Source organism: Hoplias malabaricus, chromosome 8, assembly GCF_029633855.1.
Source record: "Hoplias malabaricus isolate fHopMal1 chromosome 8, fHopMal1.hap1, whole genome shotgun sequence".
Taxonomy (NCBI): domain Eukaryota; kingdom Metazoa; phylum Chordata; class Actinopteri; order Characiformes; family Erythrinidae; genus Hoplias; species Hoplias malabaricus.
Genome location: NC_089807.1, coordinates 24982446 through 25002636, shown reverse-complemented (window position 1 = coordinate 25002636; position 20191 = coordinate 24982446). Strand labels below are relative to the sequence as shown.

The following is a 20191-nucleotide window of genomic DNA, read 5'->3' as shown; positions in this document are numbered from 1 at the left end:
AATATAGAACATATAAGAAAAATAAGATTTTTTTGTTCTATAAAGTAGTAGGTGTGAGTGAGTTTGAAGAACATTATTTTGTTCAGATTCTCCTTGATTACATGAATTTGTTAAATCAACAACACACTACACACAGACTATCATACTTACTGGAATAATGTGATGTGGTCGAATTCAATTTTTGGGCATTTTTTTTTTAAGCAAATAAACACTTACTGTTCAGATAAATAGCTTTTTAAATATCATAATCTCTGGTGCCTAAAAACTACTGAATATTTACTTCCCTATGTGTAAACTTAAACATGACTAGCAACCTTTGCCTTTTATTATAAAATGCTAGCATTAGAGAAGAGAAACAAAGGTACTAATTAACCCAACACCACCTTCTTAACTTTCCATTAAATTGAGGCACATAATAAATATGAGCTGCAAAGGATCAATAGAAACAGTCGGAATTACGGCATGAATTTTGCTGCACGAGGGAACTACGGGATAACTTAAGGGACAAAGCGAAGCTTTATATTTATTATATTAGTCCTAACGCCATCTACTAGCCATTAGTGGCTCAGCAACTTTCAGCCTAACATTAAGATGCAGTATATAATTTCCTACATTCTATTCTATTCTTTAATGTCTTTAATTAGTATTTTTTTTAACATGGAACTCATTTGAAACAAAATATATGGTCTTTTACCAAACTGACTGATATTTCCATTTGGTCAATGAGCCTGAAGTGCCATCCTTTTGCACATCTAGGTCAGTGTAGGATCTGTCAGACTGATGTCAGATATAGGCCATTTTATATAGACAGTGTAAGCAGCAGAACAAAACATTTTGAGCCACTTTTACCTGCTGTGTGAACCTAGCCTAAATTATTTTGTGGTAGTCCTGAAATTGGAGAGAAATTTCTCTCCCTCTCTCTCACTCTTACAAACTCACACACACCTTTACATCGCACATAATATGCACTGGACCATGTTATTATAAACATAAATTGTAACTTTGGTGGTACTATAGCTTCTAGTTATAATCATAGCACAGCAACAGACAGAAAAGCACTTATTACTGGAATTGTTGTCCAGTGCTAAAAAGTGAGCTAATCCCTTTCATCAGTAACTCTCAAAAATCTGATCATAACACTGTGTCAGTGGAACCAAAGTTTTGCTGAGGACAAAGTGTTACTCTGGCCACACAGCAACTGGAGAAAAGCACTTATTACCAGAATCGAAGTCTAACAGGAGAATGTGAGCTAATCTGGCTAAAATTTGTGGCCACCAACTCTGGCTCACTGATCAGTAACATTCAACAACCTGATTATAACACTTTCGTCAACAAAACTTATCGCAGTGTCACATAAAGGGCAATAAATACTACTTTAAGTTGTGTCCTCATATCTGTTTCAGCGCTACTGTGTAAAGCCAGTCCAGTATTAACTTTTGTATGGCACATTTGCGCTCGCTCGCTCTCTCTCTGCCATAATGCCCTTACTGGGAATACTGAACTAGATTCTTCTTGTAGCTAGGAAACCACTTGTGAGATTACGCATTTCTCACAAGAACCCTCCGCCCCGTGATTCAGAAGTTGCTTATTCGAGTAATCCAGCAGTGGACCCAGCATAGCAGCCACAGAGCCCCTGTTCTCCCTATTACAGCTCTGTGGAACATCACAATCATTTAGAAGCTGTAACTTTAAGGTAGAAATACTACATAGTGTTCCTTTAAGTGTTTAGCTAATCCTTCAACGACAATGGTTTTTCTTCCCTCTCCATATTGTGCATCAATGTGTATCGGTCAGATGTGGAGGGTTTGGAGGAGTTGCTTCATGGCCGAGCTGGTAGACAGCAGGCCCACAAGGCCAAGTTGAAGGAAGAGGACAGGGCCTTGCAGGAAGAGAACCACAGGAATGGAGACATGGTGTTTGTGGACGTGGTGGACACGTATAGGACTGTGCCTTCTAAATTGCTGCAGTTTTATAAATGGTAAGTTCAGCACATCAGTCACTACACTACACTAATTTGTCTGACATGTAGCCAATTATTCTGGAATTGGGAATTATATTACTACGTTTTGGGGCATTTTACTCAACTTGTACTGAACCTTAGAAATTTTAGAATTTGCCAGATAGATTTTTCCAGTCCTCTCAATTGTTCTGAAGAGATTATTCATGTAGGCAGGAGAAAGAATTTGAATGACTTATTTAAATTTCTAAATTTTATATTTAAATGTCTATGCTGGTAGGGCTGTGAGAAACGCTGATTTCAATCTGCTCCTGAAGACAGATGATGATTGCTATATTGACATGGATGCGGTATTAATGAAGATTGACCGCAAAGGCCTGACACGGACAAACATCTGGTGGGGAAAGTAAGTACAGTATGGGCATTCCTGTCAGAAGGACATAATATATTCTGAGCCTATTTGATTGCAGGATGTTGTACGTGTAAGTGCATTATACACAATTTTGTATTAATTTACCCAAGATGGTCCCAAAATCATAAAAAATAGAAGTGTTCAAATTTTTGTTTTAGACAGGACTGCACAGACAGTATATGCAGTGTGCACATTACTGAATAATTTACTTTTTATACCTTGTTAATGAGATAATAATGATGATATGAAACAATATAGCTATTTTAGAATTTTAACATAAAATGTGACTAATAATTTGGGCCACCGCAATGTGTGTACATAACCAAGCATAGCCACTTGTGCATTATGTGATGAAGGATGGCTCATCTGACCATTAATATTTTTAACAAGTAAATTACCAATACCAAATATTTTTTGCCTTTCTGGCTACGTTTGGAACAGGGGAACAATGGTCATTTACATTTGGCTAAACTATCACAAACTGTTTAATAGCAAGCAATAGAATAAAAGCTGTTTGGAATTAAGCATACTTGCTAATGTTTTTGTAGATATATAGCACATGATGTATTGAACATGTCACCTATTTTCTAAGTAAATATATTTCTAAATGTGCTACTGACATGACAATCTCACCAGATGTCAGAAACAACCCATCCAATCCACAAGCAAACAAATCAAACCATAGATGTCTATCATTTATGTGTAAACTGGTGAAGTGTGAAGTACTTATTTCACATGCTGTGTGTATTTGTTTTAGTGTGTCTGTTGTTAACTAAAATATAATAAGCATCTGTATAGCTGTAATTTATGTTAATGGACCATGTCCTATACACCATCTCAGCTTCAGGCAGAGCTGGGCTGTGGACCGCACAGGGAAGTGGCAGGAGCTGGAGTATGCTAGTCCTGTGTATCCAGCTTTTGCCTGTGGGTCTGGATATGTAGTGTCTTGGGACTTGGTTGTGTGGCTGGCCAGCAATGCGGAAAAGCTGAAAGCTTACCAGGTGCTCTTCATTCTTTTTTTCCTCATTTAAAGTGTTAGTAAAAAAAATACAATAATGTTTTTCCCTGCAAAATTAGCAAATAAAGTTAGTTATTTCTTTTCTCACAGCATTATAGGGTAATTCCACCATTAAAAAATATATCTGCCAAAGTGTACTGTGGGGAAAAAATAAACAAACAAACAAATAAATAAATAAGAAAAAAAAAGTATATGTGTGATAGATTCAGAAATGTTCACAATATTGTGATGTGAATTAGATATTCCAAAATATTTAATGCCATTTAAATCTCCCTCACAAATGTATTACATAAAATAATTATAAATATATTTGTTAGTGGCTATCTGATGGTTTAAGCACGAACTGGCTTATTATGGCAACAAGGTTAAATTTGTATTGTAAATTGATTGGGAAAGGATGTATTGACAGTAGTTACTATGGCAAAACTGTTTGACACAGGGCAGAATGGGTCTGTGCAGTGTCTTGTGATGTCTGTAATGTGCAAAATAGGATAGGCTCCTTCAAAGTGTATATATATATATAATCTCCCCGGATCTGCTGCCTTTATTTATGGGGGAGCATTAACTACCGAACGCTAAACTAAACAAATTTGATTTGAACATTTTCTGGAATATCATTCCAGAGTTGGGGGGCTTTATAAGAAAAAGCTCTTACCCCAGCTAAGGCCTTCTGAATTCTGGGAACTATTAAAAATCCAGTACTCTGTGATCTGTGTAATAATGGAGGCTCATAATAGGGAAAAGTTTCTTGGGAGTATTCAGGAGGGAGCCCATGTAGAGCTTTATATATTGTTAACAGAATTTTGTAATTGATGCGGAATTTAACAGGCACCCAATGAATTGATGAAAAAACTGGGCTGATATGTTCAAATTTTCTAGTTTTAGTGAGGACTCTGGCTGCAGCAGTATGATCTATTTTAAGTTCTGCTTGTGCATCCTGACAGTACAGCATTACAATAGTCAAGCCTTGAAGTTATAAGGAAACCGGAGACCCCTGAAGGAAACCCACGCAGACACGGGGAGAACATGGAAACTCCACCCAGATGGGACTTGAACCCAAGATCCCAGCACTGAGAGGCGAACATCCTAACCAGTAATTTTGTGGGAATTGTATCAATTGTGCAGTTGTACAGTTTGCAGAGGTGATGGATCTTCTCTAGTTCTAACTGTGGGAGTGGGTAAAAAGTTTCAAGTCTTTCTGTTACAATTACGTTATGTTTTATCAGCCACATGAGGTGGCAGCCAGGTTGGATTTAATACTGTGGGTTGAGGTTGTTGCCTAATATTCTCAATTTTATTATTAAAAATGTCCATACAGGATTTACTGGTGAGAAGAATTAGTTGTACAGAACCTGCCTGATTTTCTTTTGTAGTTCTGGAAAACACACTAAACAGTACTCTAGGATTATTTTTGTTATTGGAGATCAGCGAGGCCAGATGTGCTGAGCGAGATTTAGTGAGGGCATTTCTGTACTCTATAAGGCTGTCATTCCAGGCAGAGTGGAACAGCTGGGTCGATCACCATTTCCGCTCTAGTTTCTGTGATTTTTGTTTTAAGGTGTGGGTTTGTCATTGTACCATGGGGCATAGAATGTCAAAGGAGGAGCCAATATTCATATAGGGGGTGCTGTAAATGCTATAAGTTTATATCTCAGCCTCTGCAAGGCAGATCGGAACGCCGTTTGGCATGTTACTGCTGTGGGCAAGGCTATAAGTGGAAAATTAAGGACAATTCGATTCGGGCAAAATTGTGATCGTTATCGGCCAATCAGATGTCAGCAGCTGTTTGACAACCTTAACAAGGTCCAATCATCATTGGATTTAAATGGTATGTCCTTGGTGGCACTTCCTGAGTGTATAAAAAGTTTAGTAACGATAGCCACTAGGGGGCGCTATATCAAGAAAATATGATATATCTCAGAGAAAATTAATCGTATTGACAGTTTACTTCTCTGTATACTCTGAAGAGGGCCTCACAACTTTGCAAGTGTTGTCAAAATTGCATCATTTTTTCTCAATTCGCAGTTGTTTAAAATTGAATCTTTTCGAACTAGTCTGTGGAATTTCGCTCTATTCCCAAACAATTGACCTTGTTAGAATCTGCAGAGTCTGTAGGTCAATAATTATCAAAAAATGTTTGGACAAACTGTTGTTGTAATATATCAATTAATCGATGTGTGTGGAGCTTTAAACATTCTTTCAGCTGTAACTCAAACAAATTAAGCCCAGTCCAGAACAAATTTGACATACGTATGTAGGCCTTTCTCTGAAGAAGCATGTACAATATCACTCAAATCCACCAAAAAGGGGCGCTACAATTGGACAATAACTGATTAAATGCGCTTTTTTTGTGTTATTGCGCCATCTAGGATCTCAGTGGCACCCCAATTTAATCATGTCATCTGATCCTCATACTGATCAAGCATTCAGAAGCATATGCATATAGATCAAGCATATGGAGGTTAAGATCTTTTTCATCTGCACACGTCAATGGTCATACCATATGAATATGAATAAGTTTAGAAATTTTTGGGGAAAACGGTTTTGAGTTATAGGTGCATTTGAGATTTGTAGAATTCATGCTGAATCTCTATTATTGGGAGGGGCTTGTAAGCCACATAGTGATGAAAGTTCAACATTTTATTGATAATTATTATAGTTCAGGTCTTTAGGATTCGGCTGATACCACAAATGTCCATGTTAGGAAAATATCCATAGAGTACTACTCTAAATAGTTCTGTATGTGCATTTATACTATAAATGCTTAGCAACACTGTTACAGTAGTAAATTCTTTCACCACCAGATAGAACTACAAAACTAAATATTGTTTTGTTGATCTATATGGAGGCTAAGACCCTTTTCACCTGCACACGTCAAACTAAATAAGTATGTTTAATAATGTAAAATGAAAGATAAAACCAATAACTAAAACTAAATGTGTTTAAATCTTTAATGCAAGCGTATTTTTTTATGAACTAAATTATCACATATTTTAATAATATAATTTATAAAAATAAATGAATGACTAAAATACATGGTTTATAAACTAAAGTGTTAATGCATAAGTAAGATAAATGACCCTTTACAAAATATTGACCGTGTCTCAACTACAGCATCATGCTGGACTATACAATAATGCTGTCTTAGCCCAAATGGAGTCTGTACCTGCTTTTACACTCCCACAGAATCACTGACCACCTCCTGCTCCCTATAACATCATCACTAATTCTTTACCTTAACATAATTTATTGTGTCTATCAGTTCATGTCTGTTTTGTTAAATGGTGTTCTATGGTGTCGACCAGAGAAGGGTGGGTTCCCCTTTATAATTCTTGGTTTCTTCCTCATACTCTGAGGGAGTTTTCCCATGCCACTGTTGGACCCTTGGCTTGCTCATAGGAGGTTTGGACCCAGGTCTCAATAAATCTGCTTTGTGACGACTATTTGTTTTGAAAGCTCTGAATTATTAAACTTTGATTTATTGAAGGCAAGTGCGAGATAACGGGTATTACATGATTTTTCTCTAAACTAAATATGTATGCTTAAAAATGATGTAAAATACAAGAATAAACATATGACTAAAATACATATTTTATAAAATTAAAGTGTGAATGAAAGGGTAAAACAAATGTTTGCATGCGTATTTATAAACTTAATATGCATGTTTTTGAAAATGTAAAATATAAAATAAATGAATGACTAAAATATGTTTTTAAACCTAAGCATTAATGTAAGCATAAGATAAATATATATGCATGTTTTTATAAACTAAATAACTTGATATAAGTTGTTTTTAATTAATGAATGACAAAATTCATTAATACACATAAAGAAAAACATTTATGTAATTAATATATAAAATGAGCCAATGTGTATATAATCAAGATAACATTATTATTATTATTATTCAGCATACATAAAAACATCAGTAGCACTCTTTCTTCTTTTTTCATCCATCAGTCTTTCACAGACTGATGCAGCAAGGTTTTCACCCATTTTGACAGATTTGTCCATGTACTGTGACAAAACCTCAGAGGGATCTTTTTGAGGTCCTCGGAAAAAGGATCACAATTATACCAATCTTCTTGCAGTTGATTATAAATGCTCTTTTTGATTTGCTCATAACAAATACATCTGGATTGCTGGTAGCCCCCAAACTTCTAAAACAAAGCCTCACCAATAATGGTCTCTACCAGAAAGTTCATAATTTTTTTTTTTTTTTTTTTTTTTTTAAATAAACACATCCAGAAAACGCACTGGGTTGCCCAGCACACATGTGCTCCTGCTGTGGTAGTTGACCAGTTCCACATCCATTACTCTCTTTCTCATTCCACACCCTTGTCATTAAAAAGTGCCACCAGATCTTTTAAAAAAATATTCTTGTCATATCTTCTTTTTAATCCCCATACATTACTCTGAAACATTCTGATATTCCACACACTGTTTCTACTTTTTACTTTGATCAACTGACTTCTCTTTCTCAGAACGCACTGTTGGTACATTGTCAGATGGATCCGTAGAAAGGTTCCGCGACTCACAATGCACTTTTGGTATTTCTTCATAGTAAAATCCCTACCGGTTAGTTCTATTTCATCTTTGGAAAATTAAATCCAAATAAAGAGGTGTTCCATTGCTCATTAAACGGGGTGTCTGTCCTTCTCCTGTACACTACAAACCTTCAAAAAGAAGGGTTTTTAAAGACAGGCTTAGTGGGTTTCCCTCCCCCCTTCCCCTCTGTCAGCAGAAACCACTACCATGTCACATACAGCCTCCCAAGTAAGGGGGAAATAAACTATTTATTAGTTTATTAGTGCCAGGATAGTGTTAGCAAATATACATCCAAGCCTTAAGCATGAGACCTAGGTGAGCCTGTGCGAGCTCACAGTTAACCAGAACATTCAAAAATGTATTTTTTAGCACATCCAGAAAATACACTTGGATCGCCTCCAACACAGGATTTCCCCTGCTGTAACAGGTGATCAGTTTCACACCTAGGACACTGTCTCTCATAGAAGACCCTGGTCATTAAAACATGCCTGAGCCCAGATCCTTTTCAAAAAGCTTGACATTTCCATCATATCCATTTTCAAATCTCCACACTTGAAACAATTTGTTGTTTTTAAATGTCCATACATGTTGCTGAAATATTTTGTTTTTTAATATCCATACACGACTCTGAAACATTCTAATATTCCACAATCTGTTCTTACTTTTCACTTTGATCAACTGACTCCTCTTCCTCAGAATGCCCTGTTGTTACATTCTCATAGTAATCCGTCGAAATTTTCAATGAAAAATTCAACGATTAATTCCATTTCGTCTTTGGAAAATTATATCCAATGAAGAGGTTTTCCAGTACTCCTTAAACGTGGGTGTCTGTCCTTCTCCTCTACACTGTGAACCTGCAAAAAGCAGGGGCTTTTAAAGGCAGATTTACTGGGTTTTCCACCACCCACTTTCACTCTGTCAGCAGAAACATGTGCTAAGACGTGTGAGGATGTCACATAAAATTCCTTAAATACCATTCCTATCAACGTTTTTCTCTACTAGCATTATGATGTCACATAAAATTCCTTACATGCCATTCCTGCCAACATCTTCTACTAGCATGATCTCACACAAGTAAGGGAGGGAGGGGGACCCCCCAAATGTTCAGCCTCGTCACACCTGTTGCGCTGCCACATACCCTCCCCATAACAGCCTAACAAGTCCAAAATTAACCAATACCCTTAGATCAAAATTACAAAGAAAAACATAAACTAACATATTGTAACAAAAAGAGCTGGTACCCCAAATTACCTCAAAATATTTACTACTTAAGGAATTTATTTATAACTGAAAATCTGAAGTTTTTATGTGTAAATTACATGTTTCACCATTTTCATATTTATGCCCCAATGAAATTAATTTGTGTTGTAGAAAAATACAGCATGCTACACAAACACCGTAGTTGATTACATCTGTCAGGGAACATTCCTCCACATTTTTCCAGGAAAGGAACACAATCCCCATTTCTTTACATGGATGGATCCCCAGAAAAAGCCCATTTTCAGTTGCTTACTGGACGTAAGCAAAGGATAGTGACAGATGTGAACCATTTGGATTTTATTATTAAAAGGGAAAAGCAAAAGTGAGAAAAAGAAGCAAAGACCAAGCCAGAGAAATACTCAGAAGCCCAGAAGGACTAATTACAGAGGCAAAAATGGAGAAAAACTAAGCGAGAATTTTGTACACATGATGACAAAATAGAAGAAAACACTGCCATTGCGGAAAACATGGCCGTTCTTCACATCATTACATCCCTAAAATAAGGTTTAACACAGACCCCCCATCCTTCACATACTGCTACAAGCGCAGAGAGCCGCCGTGAGCACCTGTCCCAGATTGAAAAGCAATCACTGCAATAGGAAAATATGAAATGCAATCCTCACGTCATGTCTTTTCCAAACTGACATTAAGAATGCGTGCCAAAATTAAAAGCAAAACCACTATTACATTGTTTTCACGTTACTTGACCTCTTTACTGAAAAATACACAAGGAATTGCATTTTGAAAATTACATGCTGAATTAGTGTCAGAATTGAATACAATCAACTCGAAATGTAATCTGTACACAACTATATTGCTTTACATCATCAGATGGTTCAAGAATAAACATCTCTTTGAAATGCAATACACGTGAGATTACTTTTAAACACAGACATGTGGAAAATGTAATAGCAGTTTTGCTTTTCATTTAGGCACGTACAGTGGAACCTCGAGTTATGAATTTAATTTGTTCCCGAACCGAGTTCTTAACTGGAACTGCTTGTAACTGGAACGAATTTTCCCCATTTAAAATAATGGAAATTGGATTAATCGGTTCCTGCCCTCTGACAAGTCCTCAAAATGTCCTAAATTATGTAAAAATGCACGTTTTTCAATATGAAAGACTCACACAAAACACAACAAAATAAATAGATGAAACAACATATACAAAATAGATTAAGAAACGTATAAAATATGGTACAGTAATCTTACATTGGCGACAGATGAGCGTAGCTAAAGGAGAGCAGTTGAGGAGAGAGCGACGGAGGGATACTGGCATGGAACGAAGACTTTCGTGCCTTTCGCTGTTTTAGCACTTTTGATTGCGTCTTTTTGTTTCAGTATCATACATATTGTCGATGCACTTCGGTTATACAGCTTGCTCAGTTCATTCACACGCATGCCTCGCTCATGTTTTTTGATAATTTCTTGTTTCAACTCAATTGATGTACTCTGCTTCTTTTTAACACTGATGTCCTTTGCTTTTGTGGTGGCCTTGGAGGCCATGGTGCACAATAAAGTTTGCAAAAACCACTAAAAACACTTGTAAAACGTTATAACGAACAAGATACGACTTAATACTGCACAGTCACTCTTGAGAAGAACGTGGTGGCTGTATGCGAGAGGAATCTGTGAGCGAACACCACGGCAACTATCAGTATTCATAACTCGGGAAAATATTTGTAACTGGATCAGAAATTTTGCTCGCACCTCTGCTTGTAACTCGATTTGTATATATGTAACATATTTGTATGTATACACTTCGTAACTCGAGGTTCCGCTGTATTCTTCATGTTAGTTTGGAAAAGCAATGACATGTGGACTGCATTTCACATTGTTCTATTGTACTGTTTGCTATTCAATTTGGCACAAATTCCTCTCCATACTTTTCACCTGTAGCCTATTAAAGCACATGACTGATATTAACTTGACTTTTTTTATTTACTTCTAAACCCTTATTGCCAATAAAATTTACATGTTCTCACACAGTTTAGGCCTAGTTATTTGTATTCTCTCTTTCATTTTTAGCAATTATTTTAGATAATTTTGTGTTACGCCTGCAAATTTCAGGTAAATAAATATTTTGCCTTAGAACAGAGGAAGAAATGGGACACACATGTTTCTTTCGTAAAAATCATAGGTGGTACTTGGATGTTTTGGTTTGATAATGGGTGGTCTAAAAGATTTGAGAACCACTGGTCTATAGGATTTTCTCTCTCAGAAAACACTCCTAGCTACGTTATCATTTTCAATAACCTAAAAAAAATGCAGCCATGTTCTCCGTCTTCTGAGTGTTAAGGTCAGGTTTTGCATCCATTAAATAATTCTAAGGGAATTGACAGTTAAGGAAGTTTATGCAACATTTAAAGGTTTTTAAGTAATTACTTAAGGGACATTCAATACTTAAGGGAACATTTAAGGGGTTATGACAATTTAGCTTAAGAAAGCCCTTAGGTACCACCAAGGCATTTTTTCTGCAACACACTTAACTTTAAGAGATGTTTAAGGGAAGTCTTAAGGTAAATTTTCATTTAATGCGTTTTACACAACCGGACACTGACCCTTGTCCACTGTTTGTACAGACCTTATGTTTTTAAAATACATTAGTGGGGAAAAATTCCTATCAGCTGTTGCAAAGAAAATGTTACTTTTTTTAGCATCATCAGAATTACATGGTGCACGGTGCACAGCAGGTAGTATTGCACTCACACAGCTCCAGGGATTTGGAGGTTGTGGGCTCAAGTCCCGCTCCAGGTGACTGTCTGTGAGGAGTCTGGTGTGTCCTCCCCATGTCTGGGTGGGTTTCCTCCAGGTGGTCCGGTTTCCTCCCACAGTCTAAAAACACGTTGGCAAGTGGATTGGTGACTCAAAAGTGTCCATAGGTGTGAGTGAATGTGTGAGTGTGTGTCGCCCTGTGAAGGACTGGCGCCCCCTCTGGGGTGTGTTCCTGCCTTGTGCCCAATGATCCTGGGTAGGCTCTGGACCCACTGCATCCCTCAATTGGATAAGCAGTTTCAGACAATGAATGAATGAGTATTTCTGTGTAGTATATACATGCAAATAAAATCTGCATTTTAGATATAATGCCCCCTATTCTTATCACTACTATAAAAACTCTGTCACTTCTCTAATAACTCATATTCAGTCATTCATTATCTGTAACCGCTTATCCAGTTCAGGGCCATGGTGGGTCCAGAGGGGGCTGATATCTGATGTTTCACTATATCATATCAAACAATTTGGAATTACTATTTACACATCTTTACATATTAACATTCTTCATATGCAAAGATTATGGGATTAAATATGTATGCACTATTTACTGTTGGAATAAAACTTCCATTTTTGTCTATTTAAATGTTTTGACATAAATTGAAAAAGAAAACTAGCTGACATACATCATGCATATACTCTATGCTTATTGAATGGTTGTGGGTTATAGGGAGAAGATGTGAGCATGGGAATATGGATGGCTGCAGTGGGACCTAACAAATATCAAGTAAGAAAAAAAAAAGTTATAAACATTATATAACAATTATGCTCATTTTATAAATGATAAACCACATGATTTACAGAAGTGAAAACTGGTCTAACAGCATTACAGTGTGAAATATAATAAGCTACCAATTTCTGGGGGCCCAGAGTACCTCTTAAAGAGAGACAACAAAACACTACAAAGCATAAGAGAAACACAGAAATTTAATTCAAATCCCTCCATACTCATTATGAAGGGCAATACACAAGTCACCTTATTCTATCTGAATTTCAGTCAGGGTGTGTTATGCCAGCGCTTCTGTAAATGTGTGTTTTACCCCAGACATGAGACGGTAGAAATCTCTACCTTGGAGAGCAGTTTTTGAAAACCCCAGAGACAGAGAAGATTAGAATATTGCTTTATTCCTGCTTCATATATGGGAAATATTTACTTATTTTTGCTGGTTAAGATTATTTAGGTAGAAACACACTCTAAATTCAGGCGACCACTAAATGAGTGAATGAAAGAGCCAAAAAAAAAAATTCAGCCATGTACAGTCGTTTTTTTTCTCCACATTAAAAAACAGAGCTTTTTTGTTTGTTTGTTTGTTTTTAAAAAAACTGAAAAAACAAAATCTACTGTTAATATGAATAGCTAAAATAGTTACTGAGTAAAGTGTACATTTTATACATTTATTTATATATATATATATATATATATATTTTTTTTTTTTTTTGTTATTTTGTTTAAACATGATTCATTTCATTAAATAATTCCTGAGTTCTAACTGCACAAATGAATGCACAAGTGGCCATGTTTGTTTTTTTTTTTTTTTTTTTTTTTTTTTTTTTTTAGGATAAAAACAAGAATTATGTCATAATTCTCATCAGGCATTATAACATGTTGTGTGTGGGCAGGATGCAGGCTGGCTCTGTGCAAAGGAATGCTACATGGACATGCTGTCATCTCCTCAGCACACTATGGATGAGCTTCGTTCTCTGTGGGGCCGAAAGAGAGCTTGTGGAGATCCATGTAGGTGTGCCTGGGGCCATCATTAAAACCTTTAAGAATCCTTTCATTAGGGTCCTGTCCACTCACACTAAGTCTGTAGTACTGTACAACCCCAGTTTGAATGTTGTAGGCTTTTAATTCAAGTAGATTTTTAAAGAATAACTACGGTTGTTTTGCTTAATTGCTTATTTTGAAATATCACCAGAACAGATGCTCGTACCAAATGATTTGATGTGAAAAAGTGATACATTTTTCACCAAGCCCATGCTGTGAAGACATTTTGATATGCAGTGCATACATGGTTTGTCATTCTTGTTCTGTCTGTGTGCTTTCTAGACAGATCAAAATGTCAAAAATACTGCAAATGTTCTTCTTCGATGTGGCTTTTATAGGATGATGAGTTAAAATTATATTTAGATGTAAATTTCCACTCACATACATATTCATGTTTAGGAACTGCATGTTTAGTGGGTGCTATTCAGTGCTATGCACCAAAGTTGTTTTTGTTCTGAGCACAATAAAAGTAAAGTTTAAAAAAAAGTTTTTCCTTTTTTGTTTATTTTATTAGTTACTAATTTGTAATTTCCAATTGCTTTTGCAATTGGCCATATTAGTGATGATTTTTGGCATTTTGGCATTAAAAACATTGTTTTCATTTTCGATTTGTTTAGCAGTGTTTCTCTCTTAGAGATTAAATAACATAGTAACACAAGTAATGCACTATAAGCTTTCAACACTGCCAGCTTTGCAAACAAGAGTCTCAGGGGAAAAAAAGATGCCTAGTGCATGATGGCCAAATCATTGAACACGTTTATGTAGTCTAGATGTGCTGAGGTCTCACAGTATGTACATCAAACAATTACTGAATTAGGAAGACCTATTGAATTGTTTCTACAATCATTGCCCATTTTACTAAAGTACTTTATAGTGCTGCAATTACAGACTGTGGTCCACTTGTTTTTCTGCATACTTTCTTATCCATGTGAGCCTTGAAAAGAGGACTTTATAATATTAAAATGTGAAACCCTTATGAGCCTTTAATAATTATGAGCCCCAGAAGGACGTTTTAGGCATTGAAAAGACAAATGGAGTGATGATATACGAAGTTCAGTGATTATATGTGTGTGTAATGCAAAACTCTGTTGGTAAGAATGGATATGTAGGAACTGCTGTAAATGATCCAGACCTGTTTTCTGCAAATAGAGGTCAAATGTGGAGAGTGTTGTGAGACACATTTCCAACAAATGTACATACTGATTCTTATTGAGCCATTAAGAGAGGAAGAAAACCCAAGGGCCTATGTGTGAAGAGCCAATCAATTGGGGAAGAATTGTCACAGGAAATGACCTGGACCTAAATCAAATGGAGCAGTCAATTTTGCGAGCCAACTTACAGAAGGGGGTACCCCTGCCAGTAAGGAGTAAACTTGCAGAAGTAGTGAGTCTTTGAAGCATGGCAAAGAGTGTTTATACAAATATAGGAAAAAGGAACATGATCAGAAAATACAGGACCAAAAAACACTTCGTGGATAACAAGAAGAACTAGTCAAAACTAGTGACCCATCCAACATCGGAAGTTCCAGGTGTTTCCTGGCCCCACTTTTTGTTCAGTTGCGAACTTGGAGAGGAAGAGGAGGAATGTTTAATCTCAATTTTCATCAGAAGTCTTCAGAAGTGTGCTATAATTGTGGACAGTTTGGCCACTTCACGCACTCGAGAAGAGCAACAGAAGGAATTTAAGAGGAGGTGTTAGGGGCCAACCAAGGCCATTCAGGGGACCGGTGAACATTTACAGGGGCACGGAACCAGGATTCTAGAGATGCCCAGAGCACTTGGGTGTGTCAGCATTAGGGCCGGAGAAAGATCCAACAATAGAGGTGAAAGTATCAAATCAAACAATGAAAATGATGGTGGATATTGGAGCTGCTTTTAACTATATTCGGCCTGAAGATGCTATACATCTCCCCAGGTCAAGTCAGATGATACAGAAAATCGGGTTTGAGGGAATGAAACAGCTGATTCCTCTCAAGGGACCAATTGAGATCTGCTAAAAACATCGGAAGACTACAATACCCATACTGGTATCAGAACATAGACCTATTGCACTTTTGGGAAGTGAAGTTTTATTCAGATTGAATTGTACAATAAAGTGTACACCAGATGGCTGTCTGGTGGAAGTGCCCAATGATAAGGTCCATCAATTATTAATGAAAATGGAGACTGAAGCTTCTACAGTATTCTGGATTGGAAATCTTAATGCAGAATTTATGGAGTCTGCAAAGTTGTGGGAGAAATTTATTGTAGCAAGCATGCCTGATGTGATTCTTCCAGAGTATCCATTTTACTGCAGGGATAAGTACAGGGTGGGCCATTTATATGGATAAACCTTAATAAAATGGGAATGGTTGGTGATATTAACTTGCTGTTTGTGGCACATTAGTATATGGGGGGGACTTTTCAAGATGGGTGGTGACCATGGCAGGCATTTTGAAGTCTGCCATTTTGGATACAACTTTTTTTCAATGGAAAGAGGGTCATGTGACACATCAAACTTATTGGGAATTTCACAAGATATCACGTTCCCTGAGTTTTTCCAGCAAGATGGTGCACCACCACATTATGGCTGTCAGGTCCGAGCATTCCTAGATGAACAGTTTCCTGGAAAGTGGATTGGTCATTGTGGGTCAGTTGAATGGCCCACAAGGTCTCCCGATCTGACCCCCTTAGAGTTTTATCTTTGGGGTCATCTGAAGGCAACTGTCTATGCTGTGAATATACAAGATGTAAACCCAAGCACACCATTGTTTTTCTTGTGAAATTCCCAATAAGTTTGATGTGTCACATGACCCTCTTCCCATTGAAAAAACAAAAGTTACTGATATTGGACTTGTGAAGTCAGCTCAACCAGTGAAAGCTGAACTCTCACCAGGAGCCAAACCTCCAAGGCTCAGTATCCATTGAATGAAGAAGCGATCTGAGGGAATGAACCACAATTTGAAGGTCTTTTGAAAGCAGACGTTTTGAAGATAGGCCACTAAGTCCAGGACAGTCAGAGCGATGATGACATTTCTTGGTATTGCTGGCGATTCTTCAGCATGTTTAGAGGATTATGCTAGCTTAAGAGGACCTTGATTGGCTGTGATTAAAGATACTGGGAATGCTCAACTTCACGGTAATCTTAAATGGACACAGGATGGTTTTAGCATTTGAAACAATAAAACAAAGTTACAAGGCACTGGTGTTAGCGCTTCCAAATTATTCTAAGAATTTTTTGTTATTGCCTGGGGTGGACCTAGACTATTGGGCAGATAGGTCCTGTTACCGAGTGGGAGATAATTGCGAATACAGCATTATACTCAAATAATGAAACTGTTGCATGCTATGATGAAGCCTAGATAAATAGCGATAGAAAAATGTGGAGCACATGTGTCAAGGGTCATGCTGGAGAATAGAGTGAGGGATGAAGCTGCAAAAACAATTACAAAAGCAGACAAACTAGGAAAAGTGTTTCTGGTAGCTCATAAAGAGGGCTTGGAAGACAATAACACCTAAAGATGTGATTTTAATGCAAGAAGCTGTTCCTGAAATAGAAGCCATTGTGGCTAGATTGAAGTGCCACTAGGGATTCAACTGGTTTTTGGAGAAACCATGAGGGGCTGTTGGATCTGATGATTCAGGATGCGCATGGTTTAGCTCATATTGCAAGGGGTTAGTCAGAAGAAAGATTACAAAGGAGTATGGATTTTGGGCACCATATTTACTTGAACAGATTGCTTGTGTCATTTGTTTGAAAAATAATGTTTGAAGGGGTGTGCTGGTTCCTCCTGGTTACTTTCCAACACCAAGGGGTCCTATGCATGAGTTAGTTGTGCATTTGTTGACATGATAAAACCAGTTGAAGGTAAAAGGTATATGATGGTTGTAGTGGATAGATTTTCACGGTGACCTGTGGCATGTCCAACCAAACGGATGGATGCTCAATCTGTTGCCAATTCCAGATCAGATATCCTCAGAGTTTGTGGATAAAACATTGGAATTCATTTAGCAAGAAATGGTATTAAACAGCATGTTGGTGCAGTGTACCATCCACAAAGTCAAGGGATTTTTGAGAAGATGGATGGTGTTCTGAAAAATTTTGTTAAAATCTGTCAGCACATGGGTCAAAATTGCAAAGTAGCACTTCCATTAGCGTCAATGGTATGCCGCTCAAGAGAGCTGCATGATTTGCATGTGACTCCTCATGAGTTGGTGACGGGCTTGCAAGTGGGAAAGGTCCAAGCTTAGCTATTTTTCAAGACGAAATGCGAATCTACATAAAAGAATATCTATGTACGATTCAGATAGGCAAAGAGGATGGGCAAAAGAGGAGTACAGTGCAACCTGGAGATGAGGTAGTTGTTTATGGAGAGAGATTAGTCTCAAAATACTTACAAATGTATAAATGTTAATCCACAAATAAAAGACAAGTCACCAATATGTTTCACTATTCACAAATGAACACATCCCAATCTGTGTCTCACAGTCTGCAATTTGTACAAATAGTTACATTCATAAATACATGTTTTTGGTTTTCATAGATATATCACAATTTTATACTAAAATAAATACATTTGTTTAAATGTACATTGCAAATATTTGTAAAGTCGAAGTCTCGAATTTAAAATTTATTTGTGTAATGTAGGATCTGCACACGTCACGGAACACACTCACGTGTTTTCCGTGACGTGCATTTGTTCATTTCTTCTCACGGGTTTTTGGATTTTGAGATTTTCCTCTCGCATTTCACCCGATCCAAATACAAATGCAGTCTGATCCACAAATGTGGCCAGCAGGCTAACAAGCCACTGCTAGGCGGCACTGTTGTTTCCCCCAGTGTCTCAGGACTGACCTGTTGCTCAGGGCCACAGGGAAACAACTCTGGGACTATGAATCCATTGGCTGCTGCAGTAAATGGTAGACAGCTAACTCCGGCTGCGGATTGACTAAATAAATGTGATGACCAATAAGCGTATATTCTGTTTCGGAGCCGTGGGGTATCTGCCCCTCCCCCCTGGGTGAGGGAGAGCATCTGTCTGAAACAAATCACCCATTTTAACAATCCAATCTCAAAATTACGAAACACATCAGTCCCGTATGAGGGACCAATAAGCAACACGGTTTTAGTCCAAATACGGGATGATTTTAACATATTTTATTTGACAACTATAGTCAGGAGCGAAATTAGGTAATTTCTGCTGGATTTTAACGTTGTTAAATTTAGGGCACCTTCAAAAGCGTTTCACAGTGATCCCCCTCCTCTATAACTCTTCCAGCAGCTACCGCCATTTCTGCTCATGTGAAGGCAGCTCCCGCCGCTTCTATTCCTGTGACTGTGGCTCCCACCGCTTTTGTTCCTGTGACTATTGCTCCTGCCACTTCTGTTTTTGTCCATGAGTCAGCCCCAAGGACTTCGAAGCTGACTCACAGAACTGTGCCCAGGCTGGCCTCAGACTTTGCCATAGACTTAGATCAGTCATGGGTACTCTCCGATGTTTGTTTTGTTCCTCTGTCTGTTCCTGTCTTGATCCCTGTTTCTATCTGTGTCCCTGTGCCTGTGTCTGCCTTTGTCTCAGTCCCAGTCCCTGTCACTGTGTTTGTGTCCATCCCTGTCAATGTCCTGGTCCCTGTTTCCCTACCTAGTCCTTTCCCATCTCTGTTTCAGAATCTTCCCAGTGTCCAATCTCCTGTTTCCTCACCTGTCAGTTGTCTTGTCTCCTTTTAAAGTCCCTTATTCAGTATTTGTTCAATTTCCAGCAACCTGTCCTGTACTCAGTCCAGTCACATGTTCCTACTCCAGTCCTGTCCTCAGTCCAGTCTCCTGTTTCTGGTTCTGTCCTGTCCCCTGTATCTGGCTTTGTCCAAGCTCCCGTCTTATCTCCTCTCCAGTAATGTGTGTGATGGAATTTGTTTATTGAAATGATTCATAATCAAAAGAGGTCATTTTAATCAGCAATGACCATGTATGCTTATGTAACTCAGTTTTATTCCTCAGTTCTCTGTGTGTTTCAAATAACAGTATACTGACATATTCTTTTGATCAATTCCTTTTGTCCCCAGGCCACAGAGAGGAGATAAGCCACAGGAGAGGAGGAGGAGTGGGGGACTGAAGACAGAATGCATTGGAACGTGAAATGATATGTAAAAAAGAGCAAACAAATGGTAAATTCAAAGGGCCACATGGTAATGATTGTGGGGGAATTACAGGTATAAAGACGCTGGTTGAGAAAAGGTGCTATGCGTAGCACTCTCTCCAAATAAATAGTTCTTTCACTTGAAGCTGACTCAGAGACTCAGTTTTCTTATTTCTGTCATAATTTTCCACCACATTTTGGGGTAGTCAGCAGGATGAGCAATGGACTGCAGCGGAGGGAAGAGCAGTGAACACTGACCAAGGATGCTCTCTGGCAGAGACTGGACCCAAAAGCAGGGGAAAATCCCACAAGAGCAAAGGGTGAAGTACCGCTGGGTTACG

General features: G+C 37.8%; 1 protein-coding gene across 4 annotated transcripts in view; it reads left to right on the top strand.

The window, feature by feature from the left end:
* Positions 1–19970, top strand: part of b3galnt2 (beta-1,3-N-acetylgalactosaminyltransferase 2) — a 37679-nt gene extending 17709 nt beyond the window's left edge. Inside the window, exons 8-13 of one of the 4 annotated variants that reach the window (XM_066678544.1) lie at positions 1795–1978; positions 2238–2363; positions 3211–3370; positions 12638–12694; positions 13588–13702; positions 19777–19966. In XM_066678544.1, coding sequence (XP_066534641.1) covers positions 1795–1978; positions 2238–2363; positions 3211–3370; positions 12638–12694; positions 13588–13702; positions 19777–19826 — 692 coding nt within the window. In that variant the 3' untranslated portion in view covers positions 19827–19966. Of the gene's footprint in view, positions 1–1794; positions 1979–2237; positions 2364–3210; positions 3371–12637; positions 12695–13587; positions 14204–19776 lie in introns of those variants that run through there. The other 3 variants (XM_066678545.1, XM_066678547.1, XM_066678546.1) reach the window with 3 other exon arrangements.
* The last annotated feature ends 221 nt before the right edge of the window (positions 19971–20191 follow it).